The sequence below is a fragment of the Chelon labrosus genome (genome assembly GCF_963514085.1).
Source record: "Chelon labrosus genome assembly, chromosome: 12".
Classification (NCBI taxonomy): Eukaryota; Metazoa; Chordata; class Actinopteri; order Mugiliformes; family Mugilidae; genus Chelon; species Chelon labrosus.
This window is the reverse complement of record NC_140345.1, coordinates 13,254,779-13,276,191: the sequence shown is the minus strand read 5'-3', so window position 1 is coordinate 13,276,191 and position 21,413 is coordinate 13,254,779. Positions and strand designations below refer to the sequence as shown.

At 42.6% G+C, this 21,413-nt stretch overlaps 1 protein-coding gene across 3 annotated transcripts in view; it reads right to left on the bottom strand.

Moving 5' to 3' along the window:
* Positions 1-5,732: 5,732 nt before the first annotated feature.
* aplp1 (amyloid beta (A4) precursor-like protein 1) overlaps positions 5,733-21,413 on the bottom strand; it is a 33,021-nt gene continuing 17,340 nt past the window's right edge. Inside the window, exons 2-17 of one of the 3 annotated variants that reach the window (XM_084556192.1) lie at positions 19,068-19,247; positions 18,019-18,148; positions 15,888-16,000; positions 15,379-15,572; positions 14,980-15,281; positions 13,579-13,706; positions 12,679-12,753; positions 11,788-11,946; positions 11,547-11,675; positions 11,085-11,184; positions 10,814-10,981; positions 10,655-10,675; positions 10,483-10,541; positions 10,300-10,362; positions 10,051-10,194; positions 5,733-9,129 (exon numbers count right to left, since the gene is read on the bottom strand). In XM_084556192.1, coding sequence (XP_084412318.1) covers positions 9,028-9,129; positions 10,051-10,194; positions 10,300-10,362; positions 10,483-10,541; positions 10,655-10,675; positions 10,814-10,981; positions 11,085-11,184; positions 11,547-11,675; positions 11,788-11,946; positions 12,679-12,753; positions 13,579-13,706; positions 14,980-15,281; positions 15,379-15,572; positions 15,888-16,000; positions 18,019-18,148; positions 19,068-19,247 — 2,067 coding nt within the window. In that variant the 3' untranslated portion in view covers positions 5,733-9,027. The remainder of the gene's footprint in view (positions 9,130-10,050; positions 10,195-10,299; positions 10,363-10,482; positions 10,542-10,654; positions 10,676-10,813; positions 10,982-11,084; positions 11,185-11,546; positions 11,676-11,787; positions 11,947-12,678; positions 12,754-13,578; positions 13,707-14,979; positions 15,282-15,378; positions 15,573-15,887; positions 16,001-18,018; positions 18,149-19,067; positions 19,248-21,413) is intronic. The other 2 variants (XM_084556193.1, XM_084556194.1) reach the window with 2 other exon arrangements.

Genomic DNA, 21,413 nt, shown 5'->3' with positions numbered 1-21,413 from the left:
GCCTTAAAAGTTGTGCCATGCCATATGTGATATAGACAAAGCTTTGATTCTCATTGGGATGTTCTGCTTTCATTCGGAGAGACATTTGAGAACTGTTGCTGCCCTTCAGAGCGGGCTAAGCGCCACTTCTTGAACTGAAGTTTGACCCATTTGTTAGACTGTATTTTCAGATTTTCCTTCTGTTCAAATTAACGCAACTCACCCAGCGCCGTCCGATTTTTATTTTTGCTTTGAAGTAATGCGTGCAGTCATGCTGTCATGACGCTGCTGGCCTGTACTGTATTTTGATTATGCTTTGGGCCCTTGCAGATCTTGCCTAAACAACTGATACTTTTAAAAGACATTTGATTTGGTAATAAACTGGTTTATGCAGTTATCAATTCCTCCTGCTGCTGCACTCTCCTGCTGCTGCACTCTTTCAAGATTGTGACACAGTTAGCAGCTCCTCTCAGTCACAGCAGAATCTCAATGCTTACACAGGGGAAAACCATGCATGCATATGTCAGATTTACACATCCTCTGACAGGACATGAACTTCTACTCATACTCCCCACATCTCACATGTAAAGGACCCGAGTCACAGGAGAGAAGCTTGATTTAAAAGACTGTGTGGGCTACAGAAGATCACTAGCAGAGTGCTAGGTTGTGCTTACGCCAGATCAGAGAAAACACAGCTAAAAAGACCAAAGATGAGAAAAGTTAGAGTGTACCTGCTTGTGGTTTCAAGTCGAGGAAGCTTAAGAAGCAGCAAGCTGCATGAATGAGACACTTACCGGGTATTTAGTGAATATTCTCCCTGGAGAACGATGAGCTACCTTGCGTCATGACTGCGAAGAGACTTGTAAAGTGACATGTCTGTCGGGGCACAGGTTATGCTGTGGGCCACGGTGGTTTCCTCTTTGTCTTAACAGTCCCTCCTCTTCAAGTCAACTCTCTCTCATTGGTGCATTGATTACAGTGCTATATGGCTTTCTTTTTGTGATAAAAGATAGAGATTTTTGCCCGAGTAAACCACTCATATATTTTATGTTTTGTTTTATTTTGCTTGAAGCATTGAGGAAGAGATTTTTTTATGCTGAACATACAGAATATTGTTGCTACATGCAAAATATATAACAAACGGACGGAAGACTAAAAAAACTCAAGAATAAAAAGTGTGACCGACAAAGAGGCAGAAAAACGAGGACAGATGGTTAGATGGATATTTGTGTGTCTGGGTGATGCTGTTCACCTGTACATGATTTCCCCCCCCTCCAGCATCATTTGCTGGTCACTACATTAATAGACCGTTCAGCGCTGAAACAAAAACCACTTCAAAGACACTGATCTGTGACAGGAAACATACATACCAAAGCCCAGTGGTACTGATATGTAGGGCTAGGCTTCACTGAAACCTGCACGCTTGAAATAGAAATATCTGCATTGCCCTTTTGATATATCAAATGTCAATATGACAACCTGCAAAAATAGACCAACTGTAGAGAGGTGAGGTCAGTTTGTGACACCCTGACGGTTCAGTATATTGTGTTGCTTTCCTTCACGACCTCATTTTGCCGTTAAATTGCTGCAAATCAAGTGGCGTCAATTTTAGAAGTATTTCCTTCAAGCTAGTTCTCAGTTGCCTGTGTCGGATTGGAGCAGACACACATGTTCTACCAGTGAAACATGGTTTCATCATTTGAAAGGACAAGAACTCTCCTCAGGGGCCTTCCCCTTCAAACATGGTCTAATGTCGACTGCGGCGCCGTAGATAAAAGATCTATAACCCTGAGAGGGTGGGAGTTTAGTCTACCGGTGGACACATTTGTCTCTGTGGCCCAGAAAAATAGCTGTACTGTCTTCTTTAGGAAATCTTGTGACGCAGCAGAATATAGCTTGCATATTTGGTAGGTATTATTTTTGAATAATCCAAAAACTAGTTGGTGAACATAGCGGGGCATTTAGCAAATAAGTAGTGAGATGTTGAACCTGCTCTCGTCGTGTCGCCACAACCACAACTCCAACCAGAAGCCAAATGGGGACGCCACATGGAAAAATGACAAGTGTGTAGTCTTGTGAAAATTGAAGCATACCAAAGAGAATGCAAAACACTAAAGGAAACACGCAGAGGAGGGACAAGCAGCTTCCAGCACAAGCAAGCCTGCTGCAAGTGTACAAAGAAAACAATGTTCATTACAAACTGAAACAAAAAGTACACACCAAACACAGCTTGCCAAGCATGCTCTCTGCAGTTTTTGTGTCAGTTGCTGGGATGGTTGCACGTAACTTGCAAGTAGAGAACAAATGGCCGCGTGTTTCTTATGAAAGGAGAGTGTGTGAGCACATGTAAATTTGCAGGATAAAGGTATGGTAAAAGTATGGTTTTATGGTAAAATGTTATGGGTCGTGATCAAAATTCCGAACAGCTTTTGCATGAATTCTTATAATATATTAATATAATATTATAAGTGATACAGAGTTGAATCACTGCTTACTGAAACTGCAAACATTAAAAAAAATTAAGTACAGACAGAATCACGGTTCATTGTTAGCACGGAGCGTTATCGTATTAATCCGGGAACAAAAAAAAATGAAATTTCCGCTAATTTCATATCTGTGCCAAATCTGAGTCTTAAAGGTCATGGTAATCCAAGATGCTTGAGTGGAATGATTGCTAATCTGAGGTGTGATTTGGACTAACCGCCTTTCGTCACATCAGTTTCAGGAGTTTCAAAGACGGCCCTTGATGTGTTTTCCCACCAGTCGGTGAAACCTACGGAAGCTTCTGGACGACAGGTGAAACCTCTTCAAGAACAGAAAAGACCCCCCGTTTGCCTCTTAATCAAGCTCTTACCTTATGTATGAAGTTGTATTATGCATAAAGTTGAGTGTCGCCAGCATAGCGATGCAAATGATGTGGGAGTTCTGTGGAACGGATGACTTTAACAGGATAAGGTGTCTGCAGTGTGCAGCGATCAGTACAGATCCCTTAGAATATTAAAGGACTTGAACATAAATAGTTTTAACAAAAATTAGTCAGTTCTGCTAACTAGGGGCCCTGTGGAGGTTACATTCAGTGTTACCCACCAAAAAGCACATGTATGCTCTTTCATGGAGCCAGGCCTTTCACATTTTTACTTGGCGCCCTCCAGTCTTATTGCTGGATGCCACTAACACTCATTTTTAATTAAATACATTCCCTACTGGTGAAATATTTTAAAGCAAAGCCATTTTAAGCATCTTAAACCCAACTTTCATGTTTGTAACCCCGCGGTCTTCTTTTTGCTGGCTTTTGTTCTCGCATTGCTGCATAACTCAGCACGTTAGCACCACCTGCTTATCAGTGGGAGAGTGAGAAACCATTGGGAGAAATGTGTAATTCATCACTGACGTGCACATGTCCTCATACGTGTGGGAAGAAAAGGGCTCTTTAAGAATATTTGCGGTGCTGTGGACCATATCCATAACCCCCTGCTGCTGCAATGTCTGTACATGTTCCCGCTGTGCTGCTGAAAGGAGGCAGCTAGACTGAACAAGGTATATGTACATCTTATTTCCACTGGCACTAATTTCACAGATTCATCACCCTGGCCTTTTACCGGGGGTGGCAACACCTTACCTGCAAACTCGACAGTGAGGAGGATTTGGAGGGGTTCTTTCCACCATGGGTTCCACCGACCTTTATTTTTCTGAAGTCCTTCACCAGTGTCCAGTATCGCAGCTTGAGGTCATCAACCGTGCACAGACATTACACACGATAGCAACAATACTTTCAAGTTCCTATCCATTAGTCTAATTTGTCCGCTTTTTCTTGTGCAGCAATAAAATAAAAAGGTCAAGCATCTGCGGGATACGCCAGAACAAGTTAGACCGATGAAGGCCCTACTCTATATCCCACAACACCCAAAGAATCAACTACCATCCCGTGCCGGGCAACCCCCTGTGATCCTATGTCCATGCTCTGATGGGTCAACTCTGTTCTGGCAGCACAGGAAGGATCCACACAATACTTTGGTTGTGGCCGATGGTTTAAGGCAAGTGTTATTTAAAGATGAGGCCACTTGTCAAATTCATCCTAAAAGTAGAAAGCCTGGTTTTATGATCAGATTATACTGCACATTTCTCAGAGGTTTTACAACTTAAAAAGTGTAGGGGTTTCTCCACTTCCTTCCACTGAGCAGCCGTCACGTCGCTGAATTCCAAGGTATGCAGCATTTAAACTTAAATATCTCAGCTGCATGATAATGGAAGATAGATTTGGTGTTAACCACAAGCCAGTTCCCTTAAAACTGAGGTGATCACAAGTTGTAAAAGTTGTTGCATTAGTGCGTGGGTGCATGCCTGTGTACAAGCACACATGATGACCTTTGTGCAAGCCTCTGTCTGCGCAGCTGTCTGCTCAAACCACTGGACAGTCTGATCTCATCGGTTCCTCTCACAGAAATTAGCATTATACCGACACTTAAATGTCATCTTGCTTAGACAGACCGAACTGATGCACAGGGCTTCACCTACCAGTAATATCAAGACTGTCAGCCCCCCCACACCACACTCCTGAGCACCTGCTATCCCCTCACTGTCAGTTAAACAATCACCATCAGATGCCGGCATATACCCAGCAGCGATGCTGACTCACTGGGGTGTCTAACTGTGTGGGGTATTTGAGGTAAACGCCTCATCTATGCACATTCCACGTTGTGTGCTCTTCATCACCCACATGTCATATGATGATAATGAAATGTATCCATCAACTGATCAAACACCCATGTCATGTGATAGCATCTTTGATCTACCTACAAAGGCTTTTAATCTCTGCAAACTAAGGGGTTTCATATTGTTGTTTTGTTGAATGAATCAAAGTGTTACTGAACTAAACAAAAAGCCGACTCAAACTGCGACGCGATTAAAGTCTGGGTTAATATGACTTGTTCTACATTACCACACTGGCGGTATGTGAGCAGTTCACTTCAGAGGAACCACTACCAAGATGACTGACGTGCTCTGGAGGCATCAATGACAAACTGTCACTGTACAGCCACGGAGCCTTTTCACAGTAATCTGGGTAAGCAGGACTACCCGTCAGTGTTGTGGTTTGGAAGAAGTGAACTTGTGCAGGGCTAGGGGCTGGGGCTTGACACTTCTTTGTAATTTGTGGGTGAAGGAAGTGTGAGGCCAGCCCACGCTAGTGACTGTCAGGTGAATTAGTGCTTGAGAACTGTGTCACAGCTGCCTATTAGTCGGTTTTACGGTGATGTTTACTGACGCTTATCACAGCACACAAGGACAGGAATATGATTTGTGAGTAGCAATGCTTAGATATGAACGGAAACTCACGTACACAGCTACAGTGAGACATTACTCATTGCACTACATTAAGTTCAGGAAAAAACTCGTCACCTACTAAGAATATTATAATGAGATGGCGATTGTAATTAGATGTACAGTATTCTGGTATTGGTTGCTTTTCTCTGTCTCGGTTCGTAAATGCAAATCAAATATTTTATCCTAACAAGGACATTTAAATTGGTTTTTCGGTTAAAACGTGATATTTCTTCAGCTTGATAGAGGTGAATAAAGTGATTTCATTACACTACTCTTAGCCTCTCCTCTCAAAGGAAGTCGAGTGCAGCTCTGACTGCACAGAAATGACACTGTGGCTTAAGGAGTCAGTGAAACTCTATTCTGAAAACCGTATCTTTATCTTGGTTAAGATTTTTATCTTATAGAAACTTTTACTTCCAAACGCATTACGTCAGCGTCTGACGCCCTAAAGACCAGGATTAGAATGTCAGGCACCATGACTGGCAGAATCATTGCTAAGTTATACTGTAAAATAGTCAAGTAGCACTTAGTAGTATTTTAGGTTTCCTTTTCCAAAGAAATTCAACTGAGGAAATGCACTAGAAAAAAAAGTTACTTTCCAGTGTGAGTAAGCCAGAGGTTTCCCCTTCTTGAGCGTGACTTTTACACCACAGGTTTAGGAAGTTACATCACAGTCAAATTGTATTCTCTTGTGTGTGGCTTCTGTGAGATGGATGAGAGCGAAGTTCCCTCTAATGCGAAAATGCTGCCCATGCGAACAGAAAGAATGCTGCATGTGAACAGGGAGGCTTGAAAAAACACAGACGCCGTCGTATGGGTCATTCATTTTTATTACACTATTAATTAGCTTGACCAGCTTTAATTTGTCAGACTGCTTGCAATACAGTTACACAGAAAACATTATTATTATCATTGTTATTATTATTATTATTATTTTTTTGTTGCCAAATTAGATTATCTGTCTGATCACTCATGGAGCATGTCTTTGGTTAGAGGTCTGAATGAAAATGAAGAACAGCTCCCTCAACAATCCAGTCAGCGTCCCTAGAATTAAGCAGTGTAATTGAAATCCGACAGACAGAGTAAATGTTTAAGCAACCTGTACACGAATGGAGGAATTTGGTTCAACTTGTGCTTGGTGCCACTCCTTGTCAATTAGGCAGAGGCCATATATATATATCGGTCTATAATTCACATTTCTCAACATTATAAACTTGTCAATGTTTTCTCGTACGAGCTTCTAAAATTACACGTGAAAAGCATGACCCTTAATCCAACTGATTGTTACGTAGAAATAAAAAATACAGAATAATTACATCCAAAACACAGCATTGTAAAAGGCAATAATGCAGCAATTAAAATCTCAATAACATTGTATATATTTCATCGGGGAGTAAGAGGACAGACCAACAAAGAAGTCTAGAATTTCGACAGAGGACGTAAGTACAAATGTGATTTTAGTAACTACAGTATACACCATTCTAAGTCTGCTAAATGCTGGTAGGAAACCTTCAGTGGTTTGGGAAACACAGGCAAGCTTATTCTCATCTATGGTTTCAGTAGTATCATTACAAGATCAACTGACTTAAACTGTGAACATACAATGTTTTCATTCACTAACGTAGCTGTACAAATTATACAAGGGCTATGACTTCTCTTCACCTGTCATAACGCAACCGCAACTTCCAATTAACTTGCCTAAGGTGAGAAACAGAAAGTTAATGCCAAATAAAAACTCACATTGTCAAGAAACTCAAAAGCTCTCAGGCTTACACCAAAGCAAACCTTGAAAAAAGAAAAAAAGAAAAAAAAAGAAAAACACGAGTTATTTTCTTTTCCTCCTAATGAACAAGTGCAGTTTTTCCTTTACAGAAAAAATGTCCACCAGACATAAATAATCAAAACATGACCTCATTTTGCCGTGGATTATCTGTACTGCAGCAAACAGTTAAAAGACAGACGAACCAAAAGCAACATCCCACAACGTGACCTTTCTTAACCAAGACGGTCTGATATAGAATAAATGTGGCTGAAGGAAATCAGTCTGCCACACTAAGCTGTTAACAATCAGCCAGAAAAAAAGGGGAATCCCTTTTTTTTTGCTTACCTATACTGGGTACATTGTTGATCATAAATATGACAAACTGCAATGAGTCATTCAGTGAAAAGCTTCTTATGAAGAGAGTAACTTAAACGTAGCATCTAAAGAGGACTAGCGTTCAGTGTTGTTCTAGGTTATCAAACTGGCACATCCGAAGACAAACAGTACTACTGTCATGCCATGGGTGTGGTCTGTCTTTAGAAGCCGCTACACACTCTGGCACTTCACATTACTGTATCCCTGCCCTCTTTGCACTCCGCTGCCACGCACAGTATCAGTTTCCTCCACTTTAACGCACACCCGCCAAATGTGAAGTTGAATAGTCTGCTACACAAAGTGATGAGAAGGGCATCAGGCATGTAGTCTGTTGGAGGGGTTTAACTCCACTACTCCTACTATGGTTTACTAGGGGAATGATGCGTTACCGAAAAGAAGATGGAATCTCAACGCCTACCTTAAATACATTCAGAAAGTAGTTGCTGTGTCGTTGTCTTGTGCTGGTTTTTACAACAGTCCGTTTTCAATCAGCCATGTTAGGAAAAATGTTTCTCCTTCTCGTAACAGCACAATGTACTATTTTTACGTATTATTCCGTTACATCAATGCAAATTAATCATAGAAATGTCTACATCTAGTCGTATGTATTTCTTACGTTATTTACAGTGTCTTTTGTCGTTTTTGAACGGTGACATTTCCGACTTTTCAAAAGCAATGACGGGAACAACACAAATAAATACAGCAGCATCATACACCAAGTTGTCATGCTTTCATTAAAATAACGGACTCCTGACTAGTCTGTCTTACAATTCTTTAGTTTAAAACAAATAAAACAAACCAAATCACTGACTAAATTTAATATTTGGTATATTTTGTCAAATCATCACTTATGATCATATCTAATAATCCGGGCAGATCATCAGAGGGCAAAAACATGGAGCATTTTGTACCACCAGCACATAATTCTCAATCAATTAGTGTTGTCTTTTGGGATTTCTGTGTTTTTAATTAAATATCTCAAAACGCTCTCTGTCCACATCCTGGCTTTATGTCCATATCTTTACATTAGAGGTACCGCCCAATGTAATAGTAGCTCGTGGAGGTAAGTTTAGCTTAAGTTTTATCACTAAGTGTCTTTTAAAATTACGCCTTGATTTATCTCACTCACACGCATCTACAGAGATACATTATATCTAACTGTGGTACGATTCAAACAAAGAGACAACTACTGAAAAATAAATACTATAAAGCATTATGCACCGTTCAAATTCAGTTTCTAGTGAGGAGCAATAGGTCAAGTCATGCCACGGGGATGAGGTGAACGATCTCAGGGTCATGAAATGTTGCTGTAATGCAGAGGACGATTCTCAGACTCTAACTTAGGTTACGATAGGTGACATATTATATCTCATTATTCACATTCTGGTAATGATGACAGGCTGTTGTTGGTCATTTACAATGGGTTTGGGATTTCCCCTTGACTTTTTCAGTTATATCTGCAACAAATCATAAATCCACCAAAGGGGGGTGTAGCTGGGACATCACTGTAGGGAATAGTGGGGGAGAGGAAACGGGGAGGGGGACGAAAACGAGTGGTCAGGCATGACTTGCTGGCAGGCCCCAGTGCTTCAGTTCATCTGCTCAAAGAATTTGTAGGTGGGGTTTTCATAGCCATGGTTTTGCATTTTGTTCAGCTGTCGTTCCTCGGGCGTCAGCATGGGGTCGACCTGCTGCGTGACACACAAGGGCTTGAATTATTACACACGAACGACGAAGCAGGAGCTACATCATCAACTGAGAATACAATCGAACAAAGAAATCAGCTTCGGGGGTAATGAGACCCCCAGAAGCTGCTTTGAGAATGCAGTGAGCACCGCAAAGGACACAGGTCCACTAGTATATGACAGCAAGCGAGTTAACACTTTGACACACCTCAGAATGTGTCAAATGTTTTACGTGCCTGAACAATAAGAATAAGGTGACATGCATGGCAGGAAGACATATGACAGGAAGAGGGTTGTACAGATCCAGAATTTCAGATCCAATTTCTAATCATGATCAATCTACATCTCTAAGGAACACTTTGAAATGGTGGTGCACTGAAAACGACTTCTTGAAAAGACGGATTCAGCCTCAAATCTGAAAAATATGTAGCTGGAGCCAGCCATGGGTCAAAAATTAAAGCCTCATGTTTTGCGTCCTTCGGTTAATCAGCTCTAAAGTGAAAGTGTCTAAACGATAGCTTTCAAGTATACGCTGGTATATAGGTGTTAAACAAAGCTGTGCCGCCTGTTTTCCTGTCTTTACACTATGCTGCAGTGAGCTGCTGAACTGTAACTGAATGTGCAGATGTAAGAGCAGCATCAATCTTCTCGTTTCACTCTTTGCAAGACAGAAAACCCATTCCTTTGAACCTGAAGGAAGGCACCAGTGAGTTGCTAACGTGTTTATAGCAGCCATAAAGTTAATATATTTGACATCTTCGCAACAGTAAACCTCTGTCAAGTGTATGGACTGATGCCTGAACCTCTAAGGTGCTCACTGGTCTCCTCATCTTTGCTGGAGATTAAACTCAGCTTCCAACTTTGCTTGAGTTACTGAAAGTACAGTTTGCCTCTGCACTCAAATGAACGGCCTAGCTGGGTTCGTACCTCTACGATGCCGTGACTTATGGTGCCGTAAGGCTTCCTGCGCACCAGCAGCAGGCTGATTACCATCACCATGGCAATAGCAACAGCTACCACCAGCAACCCCACCATGGCGCCGCGGTTAAACGTCTCCAAGGCATCGGGTTGCTATGGAAAGACAGATAAACAGAAAAAAAATAATGAATGCTACACTATGCGTATTTCTTCGAGAAAGCAAACCTACAAAAATAATTTTATGAATTATGCTCTTACCAGTTCATCTCTCGCAATCTCATTGGGCTTGGCTGCCTGCTTGAGCTCTGCAGAGGTGTTGATCTAAGAGGGCAGGAAATGTGTAAGATAAGAGGATATTTCTGTAACCGAGCATATTACTGAGCTGGGATGGAGTCTATCTGAAATATCACTATTAGACTGATATCATCATCATCATCATACCTTTTCCTCATATTCGTAAGTAGGGCCTCTCTCAGATGTGGTATAATCGTATTCATCTTCTGCAGACATAAGGATGGAGACAAACATTAGCTATGAGAGAAAGTGAAGAACATGAAACACTGCAGTTATCGCAAACAGTGGAACCCTGTGCTTTAATCATACTCCATCTCACCTTTCTTATTGGACTGCAGCTCTACGGAGAAAAGGAAGGAAAAGAAAAATGGATCATTAACAAGAGCGACGCAAGAGAAGTCGTTCGTTGTTTGACGTGTCCATTACACAGTTAGGACAGACTCAAGGATGTGCGTGTGCGTAATAGGTGGATTTGTACCAATGCGTGGAGGGTAAGGCCTGTTCTGGAAGGCCCTCTCCTCTTCCTCTTCGTCATCCTTCTCCTCCTCGCTCTCGGCTGGCAGAAGCTCCTCAGTGGTGCGAGTCTCGGAGAAGGAGGTGGTCATGAGCTCGCTGATGTCTCCTCGTTCTTCCTTGACCAGCTCCTCTGTGAATGATACAATAAAAACACATGAGTCATTAATGCCGATAGCTGACAGAGAACAAATAGAGCAATCTCCAGGTTTGACATTTTTGATAGTTGTCCTTACGAATGTCGCTGTGTAGTTCCTCGGCTAATGTAGGATCCTTGTAGAGTAGTGCAAGACTCTGGTTCATCCTCTCCTCAATCACATGGAGATGTGTGTACACCTGCAAAATACATAAAAAAAAAAATCTGTGTTGAGCTTAGCTGTGAAAAGTCACTTGTTTCTTTAAGTAAATCCACATTGAAAAAATTAAGCTAAGATTGATTTTCATCAAGTCATGTGTATAAAGCTGCTTTTGAAGTCAAAGAATGACTCACTTTGATCTTATTTTAATGAACTGAAGACTGGTAGCTGCTTCACATACTGAGTTGAGTAATTATTAAGTTATCTGTAGGAAGTACAAACTCTTCAGCACACAATGTTCCCTGTGTTTTACCGTCAGCAGAAAAGAGCCTAACATCTCAAAAGCACGGATGCAAAAAGCACCTCTGAAGCAAATGCCTCACACGCTCTCGGGAGACGCACCTGGAATTTCATCTGCTCAGCCTTCTGGGGGTCAACGGCGACAATGTGCTGGTAATGCCTCAGCGTGTGTCTGCGGTCCTTCTGCTCTGCAGACATGTACCGCTTCAGAGCCTGCAGCACGCGTTCGGGCTGGAAGACAGGGGAGGGTCTAGACAGTGAGATAAAGGCTCCTCCCGTTCACTGCCTGCCACCATAAAATCTTAACTTTATGTTACATTCTCGTCTTCCAAGAGAAACTCACCTGAGGGGGATCGGATTGTACAGCAGTCAGGTAGTTCTCCAGGGCCAGGCGGCGGTTGTTGTTGAGTATGGCCTCAACTCTGGCGAGATGAGTCTCCACCAGCCTCTGCCTCTCCCCAGCGACCTGCTCCTCCAGCGTCTGCAGCACGGACTGGAAGTGCTGGAAGAGACAAGATGAGGGAGTTCATACAATCTCTAATACCTAAACATTTCATTCATATACATAGATAAATCGATAGATGATTTGTCTTATTGATTTGTCTTAAACAATTTTCTCAAATGAAAAGTGAAAAATACAAGATAACACACATCGATCAGGCATAACATTATGACCACCTTCCTAATATTGTTTGCTCCAAACAGTTGTAAATCATCAGAGAATGGACATGGGCCCTCTGAGGGTGTCCTGTGGTGTCTGACGACAGAATGTTGTTAGTGGGGGACTTTAGGTGGGGGTTGAGGGGAGGGGCCTCCGTGGTTCATCCCACAGATACTTGATCAGTTTCTAGTGAATTTGGAGGCCAGGTCAACACCTTGTGCTGTTTTTCATGTTTTTTTGAGTTTTTCCTAAACTGTTTTTGCGCCTGTGGCTGCTGCCATCAGGGAGTGTCAATGCTATGGGGTGGGGGTGCTTGGTCTGGTCTAGGTGGGTGGCACATGTCTAAGTAACATCCACGCGAATGCCAGGTCCAAAAGTTTCCAAGCAGAATACTGTATTGTCACACAATGGTCAATGTTATTCATTTCTTCTGTCAGTGGTCTTAATGTTATGCCTGATCAGTGTATGTACCATTATATGTACAGTATGTTGTTCCAGTAGTGTAGAAACGGTAATATAATGAGTATGAATTAGTAACGGAGTGAACTAACTGTAGTAAATGAGGATCCTTACCTCATTCAAGGCCTGTCGCTCTGACTTTGGAAGATTTTTTGACTGATTGTCGGCTTCTGCCCATTCCTTCATGATCTGACCGAGGGAAAGGCACAAAATCAGTTTATTGATCTAGTATCACGCTACGTTATTTTTTAGTCACATAGAAGACACAGTGGTATCAATTTTCTTATGTGGACCCTAAAATACTGTACTGGTCCCCTAAACAGAGAAGGGTATAATTATCAACATGGGATAAGAGCGGATGCAAGCAACATCATTTTTCATCGTTAAGCAACAAAACATGTGACACAAGTGCTCTGTGTACTGCCTCTTTGTTTTCACATTTCAAAGCCAGTCTGAGTAGAAGGTTAAACACATTTCTGCATCTGTACAGACATGGAGGCCATCAAAATAAAACAGCAAACGAACATTGTATCCGTTGGTGCGCAACACCGCAACCAAAACTCAAATCAAAGAGGAAATCTGAAGACAGCTGTACAGCAGCTGTCTTCAGATTGCGAGCAAAGATACACACCCACACTCGCACAAACACAGTCAGATGTTGGACTGCAGCTTATCATTAATTTTTTTTTTTTTATTAATTGAACAGTTTGACAGCTATTTTAAGTCCCCTAGCGATGCGTCGACGTCTTGCATCATGTGCCCAACAGTTGAAAAACATTAGCTTATCACCAGATATAATCCTAATATCTGATTGCATTCTATCGAAATTAAAAGGGGATTCCCATGCCACGAAGAATTTAAACACCCTTCTGCGGTTTTCTCATTATCACTTCCTCTGAAAGCAGGTGAAGCACACGGGCCGCACCTCATCTCAGATTCATTTAAATCCCCCGTCAAAAGTGTGACCCGCCGGCTAACACGCTATTAGCCTGCTCCTAGCCCTGTGAAAATCACCTCATTGATGCGCTTCATCCTGCGCTCCTCCAGGTCCGTCTTGGCGCGCAGGAAGTTGGCATGCTCAGTGTCATCCACCGGCTTCTCGAAATAAACATCGACGCCATCTGTGGGCCGAGGTGGAGTCACTGAATGGGTGAGACAGGAAACAGGTTGCTACTGTCACATTGGCTGTAGGGGCCGGAGAGCAGTTGCCCGGTGATTAAAGGGAAGCGAGTTCGGGTCAAAGTGTTACAAGATTTGCATCGAGGAAGCGGCTAAAAGCGGGGGATGGCAGTTTTATGTAACCTTTAGAGGAGTGGTAACAGTTAAACAAGCAGCATTAGATAAACACAATCTGATTTAACTTTGAATATGAAATTAAAATTCAACTTGAAAATGATTCATCATTTTATGTCGCACACAAAATTAAACACTGCTATATTGGTCACTGAAAAGTAGTCAAATTCCCAGTCCCATCAGATAGGAGGCAGAATACTTGATGCCGGTTTTGAAAATAAACCCCAAATGGACAGAATGAGACAACGCTAAATGATTTGATTTGTCATACTTTGTCATACTTCTGCAATGAAGACGAGGGTAACATTTGTTTTCTCTGAAACCTGCACAGCACAAATTATAAAACTACCAGGAGTTCCAGGCTGGGTGTGTGTCACCACCAAGTATTTAGGTGAGAAACTCCAACTATCCACAACAATGTTCATTTTAAAAGTTAATAGAGGAAAAGAAAGTTTGGATGAGTAAATCCAAGTACATGTTTGCAGAACTGTATTTTTCATTTTTACGATTTCACTTATTTAAAAGTCAAAAGCAATTAGCTGGTGCAATGCTTATGGTTTGTTTCATGTATACGCATAAGACCCTTTGCATGTCTTTTTTTTTTATTTGGAATTAATCATGCTTTCAGACAAAATGAACTTCTGACAAAAGCATCACATGCTCGAACCAAAACCACACCTGACTGAAAAGTATCTTTTCCTATAATTGCTTTCTCGGTTTCCCCTACAGACACCGAGTACTATAACGATTTACCCTCCTGAATGTGTTCTTATTCGAGTTCACATGCAGAGCGGTCAGCTGCTCTATTTACTGTGCACACCAGCTTGAGACCCGGTGAGGCCTTGATGCACGAAAGTGTGTTATGAACCAGATCAACCAGACACACACAGAGTGATCAGTATAGATGGATACGAGGCCGAACTAGAAATAAACCAAACACAGCCTCCGTGTATATTTAGAAAAGAGTCACTTGTGTGCATGTCTGTGATGTGCATATACTCCATGTGGTGCATGTCTGTTGGTAAAAACGAAGCTATTCTCAAGCAGAGAAAACAGGAGTGACAGGGGTTGTTATGTTTCCACGGGCCAAGATTGTCTGAGAAAAAAGTGAGGAAGACTCACAGCTGTCTCCCTTCATCAGAGGTGGCGAGGTGGTGGGTTTATGGCTTTTGTCGTAGTAGAAGGAGTCCAGATAGTCTGATGTCTGGTAGGGACCTGATTCAATGGGGTACTCATACTCCTCTGGATCTTTCACGGCTATTGCCTCTTCTTCCTCTTCCTCTTCCGCCTCCTCCTCATCAACTTCCTCCTCTTCTTCCTCCTCCTCCTCTTCTTCCACCACCTCATCATCCTCCTCTTCCATATCGGCCTCGTCCACGTCTGGGTCAGGAGAGGGGCTTGGAGTGGGAGCTGTCACTTTGGTGCTGTGGAACAGTGCGTGGTCGTTACTCTAATGACTGTTAACACCAACCACAGATTCTTCCTACAACGTATCTGTAAGGTCAAGCTGAATCATCTTACACAGAGTTGAGTTTTCCACTCGTCTGGGATGAAAGTATCTGAGGTCCCGCGGGGATGTCTCTTTCCTCCGTCTCTCCTTTACCGCTGGAGCTCCCTCGGCCCGGGCAGCACACGTATTCAACGCCCCGAAACCTGTCCCCACATGGAAGCAGCATCCCGTAGCTGTGGAGCTCCAGATTGTCCGCAGAGCACTCCTGACACGGGCAAAGGGAAAAGTCGAGAATAAAGTGTCGCTATATGTGTATTCACCAAAATAAAATACAGAGTGTACATTGTGCAGTGAGTCTGAAGGAGTGTTGCTGCCTTGCCTCTCACCTCAGGTGGGAGAACTTGAACCATGTGAATGACACACTGGTCTGTCATTGTAAGGTGTTACAGCGGGGGGGTTTAGACATTACCAAAATGCCCCAGTGGAAAGTTTGATAAATAATCACCCGTCTCACTTTTTTTTTTTCCTTGGCCTAATAAAAAAAAAAAAAAAAAAACGGGGGCATTTATCCAATTCTCACCTCCTTAGCGATGTTGTGCCAGAAGACGTAGCTCTCGCAGGCATCCATCTGCTCCCGGTGAAGAAAGCGGCACCGGTCGGGCACCAGCAGGACCTCGCTCACATACTCCCCTTCTGCAGCGGGATTGAAGGAACGGTAAGGTCAGGGTAAGAGAATCCAAAGGAGCACTATACGAGTTACACTTGGAACTTAGCTAGACCTCCTTTAAGCATTTGAACATGGCGCGAGTAAGGAGTGAACTGAATTAAAGACATTTGAACAGCTACAAAATGCGCAAGGCTTAGAATCCGTGAATGATAATGATAATGACCTGGACAGGGTGCATAAATTAGAGCTGACAGAGAGCATAAATGTGTAATGTGCAATACTTTGAATGCTCTAAATTGCAGCCATAATACAAAGTCAAGGACATAAAGAAAAAGAATGACTTCACTTAAAGTGTAAAATATTCATTACATACGCCAGAAGCCTACTTTGAAATGGATCTTCTTCATACATGACTAATATTACATGCTGATGTTTAAGGCTCGTGCATAACGGAAAGTGCTCACCCGTACAAGTGGCACAGCGGTCCAAGTCAAACAGTGCTGTGCGCAAGTGTGACTCACCGTTCATTACTCATTCATTCATTCACTCATCCATTGTTAACCTATCTGCCCCCCTAGTGGCTTTTATTAGGCATGGCTTCTCCACAATACTGATCTACAATTCTGATCTGTACATAGTGCATTCTGTGGATTGAACTGCACATCCTTTTCTTCTCGTTTTTTAAGTCTCTTCCTATGTACATTTCTAATAATAACTCATTTGAAAAGTACTGAGAGATGGATCTTTGATAGACAAATGGCAAAAGGGAAATCAATGAAATCTCACATGTGGTAGTAAATGAACTTAAAGCACCAGTGTGTAGGATTTAGAGGCCTTTAGTTCACTGTTCTATCCAGAGCTACGAGCCATAAAGGGTTGAGAATTACTACAGTTTGATGGAGCGTTTCTATTTTAACCACACAGTTTTTCCAGCTTTTACTTCACTTTAGCCAGTCAGGATTGATTTCACGTAATGCTGCACAGCCAGTTACATCCGCGGGCAAATAAGCGGGCGAGACACAGAAAGGCAAACGCCAAAGCTCGCTTCTCTCACTGAGCGCGAAAAATGGGGCAGCGCGACGTCAGAGGGAAAAAAATAGAGAGGGAGGTGTTTAGTTATTTAGTTGCTGACACGTGTTGACATTGTTTATCGTGAAGTTATTTGAGACGGTTAAGAACCTGAATCGGAGTCAACAAAAAAGGTGAAACGGGAGAAACAGAAGTCGGACATTTATTTTCTTTTTCTATAATTAAATAATCAAAAACTTGAAAGGAATGCAACTGGACTTGTGGAGTTTGTTATTGACGTTTCGCCACTGATCCAAGTAGCTTCGTTAGTTCTAAGGGAATAATATTACAGGCTTGTCTTTTTAGACGCACATTTTTCAAAATCGGTATCCTTTCAAGTTGGAAGCACTTATAGTTTATCAGTTATTACTGATTATATCTCTAGATTTTAATGTAAGAAATTAATGAGTGTTGAAATATACTGTATAAACACTGGATCCTTATTTTATTTGACGGTCAGCTTTTGACTAAGTACAGATATGGATAGACCTGCTCGGCTACTTTACTGTTGGTCCTCCTGTTGTGCCACCATGTTTCTACGGTAGCCCAGAATGGACAAACCAGGCTCTAAAGGCCTTTTGAGATTTTACATTGGTGTGGTGGTAACCGTCAGGAACAACAGGGATCCACTGAGTTGTACAGGTGATTATACACTACTGAAAATGTAATTGTGAATTATTATATTCCAAAATTATATTCTATTTCTGCTAACTGGTCCCTCTAAATCATAAACACTGGATCTTAAGTAAAAGTATATAAAATTAAGACCAGGCTCATCTTGTTAGCTTATGTATTAGCTGCAAATCCATCAACACATATATGAACATTTCTATTTTGACACACACCACTCAACATAAAAAACTTTTCCATACCAACCTGAAGCAAAGATTCATAGTGCAAAAATAATATGAGACATGAAATACAAAGGACAGCGTGGACATCTAAATCACCGCATTCTTGTCAGTGTTGTTCTTACCCAGGCAGCGGTAGGGCAGGACTATGAAGGAGTGTGTCTGGCAGTGGCCCCAACCTTTCTTACACCAGGAAGGGATGGTGACAGGACTTTTTGACTCCTCTATGTGGGAGATTGGAAGCGCTGGGTACATCTGGACGTACAGGAACATGCAGAGATGACAGAGACACAGAGAAACAGATAGGTGGGTGGGCAGAACAGAGGGATCGGAGACGAGGGGAAAATAATGGAAATAATGGTCGGATCGGTTTGGTTTGAAGGGGCAGCAGGAGGAGGGAAGAAGAGGAGAAAGGGCACAATCAGCAGGGAGAGGGCTAACAAGGGAAACAGTCATGCAGCATAATTTTCTAACCACTTGAAGCTGAGTAAAGCAGTTGTCTGACAACATCTCAGTGAGCACGCTTGTCTTTTCTTATTTCTAATTGCGCGTCTACATCCATTGAAAGATTTGATTCGCAAACTCATAATGAGATTTAATAGTGATGGAAATGCACGCACAGTCCAGATAGACGCTAAAATGCTTTCATCACAAATATCAAGGAAAAAAAAAAAAAAGGGCTTTGCGTAAAAGCCATCACAGATGCATAATGTATAAGCTGATCGCATTAAGGCCATCGAGGCTCATGGCTGCTGTTTTCTGTAGCGGGCTAGGGCTACTTTGGCCTCCAGATGGCGCTTGGCTGCATGTACTGTTGTACTTCAAACATGTACTTCTGGAGGGGTAGTGTGTGGAGGGTATGTGTACCACTGACAGCTTCACAGCAGACGTTAAAGAGTACACATACAGTACTAAGAGGTAACAAGAGGAAAACAGGTAGATGGTGGCTCAAATGAAATATTGTAATATTCCAACAGACCACCATCAATCCACTATATATAGTTAAATATATAGATTTGATAGGACAGGTGTTAGACAAGTCAAATTAGAAGACAAGAATATTACATTTTGCTCGATTTCCTACATTTTTTTCTTCATTTCTAATTTTAATAAGGGTCCTGTTAGTGGTATTGATCCAAACCGACCATTCCCCTGCAAAACTCAAGATTCATACCTCCTGACAGTAGGACAGGATTTCACTGGGCTCCTTGAAGCAGCCCTGGCGGCCCTGAGGATCCGGCTCCCACTGGCCAGTCTGTACGTTCATGTGCAGGAGCTGAAGGCCGCAGAACATGGCAATCTGCGGCTCCGCCACCTGGGGGCCTGGCCCGTTTACCTCGGCCATGGCCATAGCCTAGAGGGTAAAGAGAGAGGAGAGGGGGAGGGAGAGGAGGGGGAGTCAATACAAACAGTGTCCGAGTACACTGCGTCTGAGGCCGATCCAGGGCAGATCAGACCGCAGATAATTCCTAAATGCACTCTAGCACTATCCAACATTAGACCAAGAGTGTAAGTCTGAGTGCAAGATTGAGAGTGAGTGAAAGATCGAAACAGAGGAGCGAGATTGTAGAGGAGGGAAGGGGAGGCTAATGCACCGGAGAATCGACTGCAGCGCACACTGTTAGCCTTAAGAGGACGACGGCAAAACTAAAAATTCAGAAAATATCCACGCTAGATTCTCTGTTGACACATCCCAAAGCGAATGACAAAGAGGGGCCGAGAAAGAGCCAGACCCATCGACTAGTGGCCTGCGCTCCGTTTGCTGACAGCACTGACATCTGAGAAAACAAGGATGAAGGGGATGGTGCATAGCAAATAATATTCAAGAGCATGTAAAAGACTACTCCTCCCCACCCCCCACCCCCCACCCCCTTCCCTCTCCTCCACCGGCCTTCTAGGATGCTGTTATTGATCGTGGGATATGTTGCCTCTGCTCGGGGGAGGGCCCAGGGGACACCACATAGAGGAACAAACAGCAGCTACGGCTGGGAGTCAGGTGTTAATACAAGCTCATTGACCGATGGGCCACTTCACTACATTAACACACAGGGCAGAGAGACAGAGAGAGCCGAGGGAGGAATAAAGGAAGGGAGGGGGAGGAAGGGAGGAAGAGGCTCCATAAACAGCACAAACAAGGACTTCTTCTATCGCAACATTTTTCTTTTTTTCCAAGCATTGAACCCTCAACAATTGTGAAAAAGGTGTTTTATGTTCCACCGGGTGTCTTCTCTAGTACTACAGATTTCTCTGTACATCCGACAGTCACATCCATGGAACACACATACAGTTATGTTTACTGGCTAACCCTGAAACTTCACAAAAAGGCATGCCGCACCCCGGAGCCCGTGCACAGCTCATATCCTTTCATCCGCGCTGACAGACAGAGAGATAGACCTTCTGACGACGTACGAGACGAGCGACGCTGCGCCAATTAGAAGGAAGTTGCCCGAAGGGGAGAAACAGACCAGAAAAAAAATCCGGGGAGAGTGACGCCTGATCAAAGGGAAGCCCTGCTTTGGCCGAACGGAGCTCAAGTGTTTGAAGTCTTAATTAAAATTCATACCGAATAAAATAAATATATAAAAGCCTCTGAGTCGACGTACAATAAATATAATAGGCCCTGAGCAGTCTGTGCATTATAATTATGCTAAGAGGAGTTTGTGTTTCTGCGTGTCTTTGCAGATTTCTTACAAATTACGAATCTACTTTTCATTACTGCTGACCACTTCCCAAAGCTTACGGGACCTCATTGGAAACTGCTTCTCATTGATATTCAGTTTGAATATCAATTATATGATGCTTGTGATGTTGCCGCGGACAGGAAAGCCATAACAACGAATATAATTCCTCTTTTATTACCCTAAAACTTTTAAGGTCAAAGGTTGTAAACATTCTTTAAGTTATCATTAAGCTGTACTTGTAGTTCAGAGTCACATAGTGAAGATTCAAAAGCACTGCTTTTAACACAGCTAGCTTTTAAATGCTTCAAAGCAGACAAGCCTGTTTCAAGTACATGCAAGATTCGTGATTAGTATTACATTCCCAGACACCACATGGTTAACTTAAAACTCTTTTAATCCTAATTTCAAAACATGAATCCATTGTATCCTCCTAGAAAGCTGACTGGCTGAGGTTGTTATTGACGGAGCTGAATAAGATCTTTTAATTGGTTAAGTGTATTGTAAGATAAGCACGAGAAAACACTGCTGAAGCTGCTGAAACAGTCTGTCTAGAGTGGCTGCTGAGCTAATGTCTAAATAGATATATCTCTTTGAGCCAGGGAAGGTCAGCGCCACGAAGAAGAGGGAAAAAAAACAAAAAAAACTTCCGGATATTTGAGAAGATAACCTGGCAGCTCCCCCTGGTCCGGCTCTCTCATTCTGCCTGCTCTCCACTACTGCACTTGCAGAAAATCAATGCTGAGCGACTGCAACTGTATCGCCACGTTCCCCCCAATCAATAGCAGTCCATCAGGAGCCTGAGGCCCTGACCTCCAGCCTGGCAAGCCTGCACTCCCAAT